Here is a 7,606-nt window from a genome sequence, read left to right as displayed (position 1 = left end):
AAGAGAAAAGAAGACAGAAAATGCAAGCATTAGCATAATTAACTTCCTCTAAAGGTTAATTTTAATTTTTTTTAAATTTTTTTAAATTTTTTTTTTTCAACATCTAAGCATTTTACTGTCAAATCTAGACCTTTGTGTCCATAATCAAATATTATTGTAAAAATTATACTACCATTTATTGACATATGAAAAAAAAAAAAACAAAAACAATCACTAGTGTTACATTTCGAATTCTGTGTATATAGACGAATTAGAACTGTTTTGGACGCACAGCTCTTTTTCATTTTCTTTCAGAGGAGGGGAGTGAAAATCAAACCCATGACCTCCTAGCGAAATTCACGAGTTCTGGCCACCAGGATAATCCCAGTGGTTGCACAGTTACAGTTCTTATTCATGCTATCTCTTAATAATTGGCTGAAAACACATGGTACAAAATAAACAAAGGAACCCTAACTTTGCAATTTCACTATACAAAAATATACAATCACAGTATGTATATGCCCAAAGCTTACAATTCCAGTCTAGTAATTACACCCAACAAGGTCACTACAACTCAGAATTTCCCAGTGCCAAAAACTTGACTCTTAGCAGCTCCCAGAGAATTTTCAGCGTAAACAAGAAAGAGTAATCGAGTCAACACCAGAGTCGTGTCAGAATACAGAACAAGTTATTCAAAACATAAGATTGTGCAAGGCTGTATATACTACACAACATATACCAAAATCGGGGAGCTTTTAAAGCAATACTATGTTCTCCTCGATGATCCTGCCTCAGATCTCCGATCAAAGGCAAAAAACGAAGTCAGATAGTCCCTAACCCAAGTTAAAGGCACAGAGTTTGTAATCCAAACGGGTGAAACCTCGAAATATGTAGGCTTTGGAGTTGAGGGGCAGCCAATTGATTGGATTAGTTCATCAACAGCCAGTACACGAAACTTTGGGGGTGCATTCAGAGCGATGTTGTGAACACAGTGCTCATAGATCTTCCCATTCTTATCGAGTTTGTACTCAGAAGTGCCGTCAAACCGACCGCGGCTCTCCCATGGTACTCGTGGGATGCCGTGGACAGTCCAGCGGACGATGATGGTGCTTTCAGCAGGCTGCCACACAGTGATGATGTCAAGCCACAAGGCCCTGAAAAATATCCTGCCGTGGAATCGTAGTGCCCAGAAAATAGACTTATAGTTCTCAATTCCAAAGAAAGTGTTGAGTGGATCTTTGAAGACAATATCATCCCTATACAAAGGAAACGAAAGACATTGGCATAATATTGAGAACTAAATACTAAATAGGGAATCTTTGATCCAATTTTGGGATAAATATTAGAGCTTACTCCATTAAGAGCATGTTACTGAACAGAAAACACGTAGCATTATCAGTATCCCTTGACTTTATAATTTTTTTCTTTTATGGAAACTTATTGATATCCCTTGGCTATATGCTACACTTGCATAAAATTAAAAAGAAAAAAAGTCTCTCAAAAACTCGTATGGCCAATAATAAATAATGTATATAAGCCTAAATTGCATGTGGTTCTCAACTAGACAGTAATGAGCATGAGGCACCCGAATACCTCATTCATGCAGTACGAAAAGACATCATTCATTAAATTTCAAGCATGTATACATAAACAAGTATAGAACAGTTCAAGAATACTATAGAATATTTTTTATTAACCATGCATGGGACATTCTTATTCTCTCTTAGCCTGGAATGACATACGGTTCTATTTGTCATGCGTACAATGAATTGATTGGACACAAATAGAAACACTTCATATTCAGACCCAAGAACACCAAACAAAAACAAGAACTATGGCATATACCATGCTAACTTCTAAATGAAGGCCAACAAGATTCTGACTCCTATTTCCAACTCCACATTTAACAGCAGAACCCAAGCTCCAATTGAAAGATTTCAGCAATTTCATTATACAATATTGTGTATAAGCACAGACATCGTCCACACCCTATGCATGAGCTCACTGGCTGTTGTATAAATATACAACGGCATTTGGGGAGAAACTTTCTGGGGAGGATTTTAGACACAAACACTTCATTAACTGAAAGTGAACATATATGAAAGATACAACAAAGAAGTTCAATAAATTTTGCAGTAGCATAGTTAAGTTTCACAAAATTTCTCTTGTTGTCTTGTGAGTTGATTTTCATTTTGTTGATGGGATACCCCCTCCACCACCCTCTGCATCATGGCTCGTTCTATTTACTACTTGAGATCAATCTGATCTTTTTGTTCACTACATTAGAGTCGGACTAGGAAAGAAATAAAAAACAAAAAATAATAATTTACAAATGGATTTTGTCAATGTGTGACCTTAGGGCACAAGTTAAAAAACTTGAAAGACTTGTACATTCTATATGAAAGTCATTGTAATAAAGAATGTACAATCTTTTTAAGCATACTTAACATGTATCCTAAGAACACACGTTAACAAGACCTTTTACACATTACAATTTAATTTTCTAAAAGTCAGGGAAATTGAATTGAGTTTAAATTGAAGTTTTTATGAATTAATTTCATTATGTAGAGGTTGGTTTGATGTAATTCATTTTGTTTGGGGGGGCAGGGGATTTTGAATGAACATATTGGACAAAATTCCTGAAGATGCCACTGGGTGGAGGGATTTAATTTTGCAGATAAAACACCCAATATGTGCCGTGATGTCATTGAAATGATTGACAAGAAAAAAAAAATCTAATTATTCATTTCATCAAGAACTATCCCACAATTAATTATAATCACTGGCTAAAACTTGATTGCTAGGAAAATGAAGTGAGTTAATTGTCACTACACATTTTCATGTATTTCACTGCTAAGTGATCAAGCTCTGTTGTACTAAAATCATGATATCACAGCTCTTGAAAAGCTTACACTTTACAGTCATACACAAATTTACCTCCACTCCATTAATATCGATAACAGCAATTAGTGGAAAACTACCACTTATATGGCATACTTAAACAATCAATCAAACATTAGTGCTCCTGTCTCAAACACCAGCCTCAACAAAACAAAAATGGTCCCAAACATGAATTTTTAGTTGCTAATGGCTCTAGTGTACTTAAATACAATTAGTGCCAATTCAACAAATTGAGGAAAAACCGGTATTCTGAACAACATCCACTCACAAACACACATAAACCCAAGTTAATAGATAAAGGGCAAATTTCACTTTACCCTTGTGGTTTGACCCATGTGCGGGGATTATCTCCTTCTCATTTGGAAATAGCAATAACCACATAGTCCCCTTGTGGTTTGTGAATTGAAGTGCACTGTTAAACCCGTAAACAATTTAATAGAAAATACTAAAATACCCTGTATTTAAGTAAGTGTGTAAACTATGATATTTTCATCATTTGTTTGGGCATCAAAATGTACTTTTAACCTCGTGTGCTTTATTCCCAGCTCGATTTACTCCCTCAAAATTAAAAAAATCCCCTTAGGACTGGCACGAGTTATACACTTTGCTTTTTAAGTTGAATGAAATGTTAAACGGTGAGCTTCAGTCTACAAAGTCCACAGACCACGAGGAGCTATGTGATTATTTCCAAATAAGAGGGGGTTATCATGGCCAAACAACAAGGAGTAATGTGAAATTTCCCCATACATAAATGTATACACTTGTATACTTACATATACACAGATAAACCCTTGTATGTGTGGTGCCTATAGACTCAGATTTCTATTTATGTCCAGTTTTCCCTACTTTCCATAACAAGTAACCAATCAAATAAGATTACTTGAGTGAAAATTTGTGTTTCAGTTTCAGCCTTCAGGTCCTATCTACTCACTAAGAATCTGAAGTTCAAAACTTTATTCCCCACATTTCTCAGCGACCAAACACAAAATAAATCCAAAAAGAACGAGGAAATCAAATTCAAACCTGTAGATATCAAAAGTGAGTTCCCGATAGAACAGCTCTGGAAATTCCTCCCGCAGAGTCCGAATCGCATACCCCGTATTCACATAGTAATTATGCTTCTCTTCTTCATTCTCTTTGCTCTGCCTCGGCGGCGATGACGTCGTACTGGTCATCACCGGAGCGGAGAATTGACCAAACAACCCCACATTATGCCCTAATTCTGAAATCCCAACCTCCATATCTTTGATCCTCGAACAAACCCTAACCCTAACCCCACCTCTGCATTTTTTCTTCAACACTGTTTGTTTTCCAACATTCCTCGGAAAATTCGTCGGAATTTCCAGGCGGTAACCGGAGATGGAGGAGACTTTGACAGAAGGAACGAGAATAGGCATCGTACGTCAGATTCCGATGAGATTACGACGGAGAATCGGTGGAATTAGAGGTGTGATTGATCGGAAAAGGCCATTTGTGATGCAGAAAGAGGGAGAGGAAAGTGCGGGAATATTCCAGATGGAGTTTGTTTGTTTCCAGAGAAAAATCAAGATTGGGTTTTCTCGGAAATAGAGGAAGAAAAATGGCAAAAGGGCATTGGATAAGTTTTGTTTGGATAATTGGAATTATCGGCTAATTAAATTGGAAAAATTGTGATTGGTAGATAGAAATATCGCATGAGGGACCTCAAATAATGGTAAATTACAATTTGAGATTTTTTTTAAAACAAGAATTGTCTTTTGTGGTTTGTAAAACGAGTTAATTGGTGATAAATTTAATTTAGGAAGGGTACAAGTATTCGGTTTAAGGGAATTTTTTTTTTTTTTATGAGAGGTTTATATTTTGTGAAATGGTTTAGTGAGAAATTTTAAAAATATTATTTTGTTTTTAATTTTACCTTTGATTTTTTTTTATCGGTTTGACTTTTCATTGATTATTTATTAAAATTTATATTTATTTGTTTAAATTATTTTCTATACATTCAATTTTTTTTATTTATCTGTTCAAATTTTTTATCTACCTATTCAAATTTTTTCTTTAAATTATATCTATTTGTTTAATTTTTTCTCTAAATTCTATTTATCTATTTAATTTTTTCCTAAATTTTATTTATCTGTTAAAATTTTATAAATTTTTTCACATTATACTCATAAAATTAAACAAATAGAGTATCAGTTCAATTTTTACTCTCCATATCTAGTTTCTCTCTCACGTCACTTCCTCTCTCTTTTTTGTTTCAGTTCTTTGAACATCCAGCCAAAGAAGACATTGTTTGGTTTGATTTTGAGAGATAAGTATTCAAAAAATATTTTAGGAAGAGAGTTTAGAAATTTTTGTAATTTATTTGGTTGTATATTTTGAAACAGTAATGCTATAGAGCCAGAATATAGGGGCTCGAATTTGGCTCGAAATTAGGGGAAGAAGGAGGATGAGAAGAAGAACTCAACTGGAGGGGCCAACAAAATCAAGCGGAGGTGGAGGCGGAGGCGGAGGCGGAGGTGGATGCGGAGGCGGCGGCGGGCGGAGGCAGAGGTGGAGACGGGGCTGTGATGCCGACGAACGACGAGGGACGAGCTGCGAGATCGGGCGACGAGCTGGGACGCCGACGGGCTGCGATGTCGACGACGACTTGCGTTCTCGCTCTCGCTCTCGCTCTCGTCTTTGTGTTCTCTCTCTCGTCCTGCAACGAAGAAGAAGAAAGAAAAGGAAGAAAAAAAAAAAAATCAAAACCCAAAACGACGTCGTTTTGGGTTTTGAGCCAAATTCGAGCCACTAATTTCGGGCCCTCAAACATTATTCATTTTGAAAATAATTTTAGAATTTAAGAGTTTGGGATGATTTGATATTTTATTATAATTAAGTAGATGTATGTGAGAGAAAAAGTGATTGAAAAAGAGAGAGGAGAGAGAAAAAATAATTGATTGATATGTAAAAGACAGAAAGTGATTTTAAAATTTTTTTGAAAAAAATTACAAACCAAACAAAATTTTCAAAATTTTTTTCCAAAATCTTTTTTCCAAAACCAAACCAAACAAGGTGAACATTTTTCTATTTAGCATTTCTCTACCATTTGAATAGATATGATCTATCAAATTTTGTTTAATGTGTTTCATCATCATCAACAACAACAATAAAAACAACACACACACACCAACAAATAGATTTGTTCCTGATCTGGTGTATATATATATATACAAACATATATATATATATATATATATACAGAGAGAGGAAGAACAGAGATGAGAGAAAAGAGAATAGAAGAGAAACCCTCACGGCGGCAACGCCTCGTGGATCGGATGGAGATCTCAGAGATCTCTCTCCCTCTCTCTCCAAGTAAACCGAGGAAATACAGTGGCACCATAGACGACGTTGTTACCATGAATAGCCTCAGTCACGTAGATCAGTGGAATCCTAAGCCGAAGCTCCAGCGCCGCCTTCTGGAATCCGTCAATCATGTCCGCCCAATCCGACGACACTGGTTTTTCAAACGGTCCACCGCCACCAGCACTCAGAATACTCCCTGCAATGCTCAATCGTCGATCAAATCAACAAAATGTATACATTAATATATATATATATATATATATAGAGAGAGAGAGAGAGAGAGAGAGTTGTGTTTGAGAGGTTTTGCGAAACATCACCGGTATCGACATTGCCATTTTTTAACCGAGATTATGCAATATTGGGTTTAATGAATTTGTAGTATGAGATAAATTATTAAATAAAATTGTGTAATTGTGTAATTAATTTTATATCTTTAATTGTATTACATGTACGGATTGTGAAAAATTAAAGTAGAAAGTTGATAGAAAAATATTTATATAACACTATATATTTAAAGGACTGGTTTATTATTTATTGTTTAAGATAAAATTGTGATTTCAACAATCTAACTATTAATTAATGTTTATGTTTATAAAATTTCTCATTTATTATTTGAATTTTACATTTGAGAATGTATTTATTTCTTACTTAGTTATATTTTGAGTACAAATCAATTTATCCATAGGAATACCTAATTGTCAAACATGCATATAAAGAGTTTGTGTGTGTGTGTGTATGTGTGTGTGTGAGAGAGAGAGAGAGAGAGATGGCCACTACAGTCTACATCTTAGTAGAAAATGTCATAAACCCCCAAAAACACTTTCTCAATTTAATTCATAATAATGTGATATGATATGTATCAATTTTTAATTTGTCACACAATTATATAATGCTCAACTCCCCTGTTATATCATTATAGGTAATTTTGCGGGGTCTAAGTAATAGATCTCTAACATTTTTCATAGGCTAATACATCTCAGTTTCAGATCCGGTCCCAGTCCTGGTCTAGATCCCAATTATCTAAACTGGAAGAAACATGTAAACATGTTGAGTAATGCAATTCTAATCCTTTGGAAAATCCATTGGTTGTACACAAGAAGCAAGTCCCATGCCACAACCATAACAGAGAAAATAAAACAAATGATGTAAAGAAGGCAGCTGAGCCCATTTGGGATGAAGACAAAGATAAGGGAGATTGGGGAAAGAACTCTCAAGACCATAATAACATGGCCGAAGATTCGAGAATACTTTGAACAAAACTGAGCATGTCCGGACAGAGCTGCCAAGCCATAAATGCATACTACTACCACAGAAATTCTCATACTGATAGGATGAGTTTGAAAAAGGGAGTCATCTCCATGTTGATACTTTAGTTGGATGTCAGCATTCAACAATGTAACAA

General features: G+C 35.2%; 1 protein-coding gene across 1 annotated transcript; it reads right to left on the bottom strand.

Moving 5' to 3' along the window:
• Positions 1-435: 435 nt before the first annotated feature.
• On the bottom strand, positions 436-5,924 carry LOC114281058 (uncharacterized). The gene is made up of 2 exons (XM_028223505.2): positions 3,904-5,924; positions 436-1,235 (listed from the first exon to the last, which is right to left on the bottom strand). Exons 1-2 carry the CDS (start codon positions 4,275-4,277, stop codon positions 746-748), a joined length of 864 nt encoding a protein of 287 aa, XP_028079306.2. The 5' UTR covers positions 4,278-5,924; the 3' UTR covers positions 436-745.
• Positions 5,925-7,606: the final 1,682 nt, after the last annotated feature.

Source organism: Camellia sinensis, chromosome 5 (genome assembly GCF_055761805.1).
Source record: "Camellia sinensis isolate YWXY chromosome 5, ASM5576180v1, whole genome shotgun sequence".
Classification (NCBI taxonomy): domain Eukaryota; kingdom Viridiplantae; phylum Streptophyta; class Magnoliopsida; order Ericales; family Theaceae; genus Camellia; species Camellia sinensis.
This window is presented reverse-complemented; position numbering and strand designations above follow the sequence as displayed.

Bases quoted from the DNA above. Each gene is read 5' to 3' on its own strand.
- LOC114281058 (XM_028223505.2), bottom strand. From the start codon at position 4,277: ATGCCTATTCTCGTTCCTTCTGTCAAAGTCTCCTCCATCTCCGGTTAC. The intron at 1,236-3,903 runs GTTTGAATTTGA...TCCTTTGTATAG, and splicing joins CTCACTTTTGATATCTACAG to GGATGATATTGTCTTCAAAG.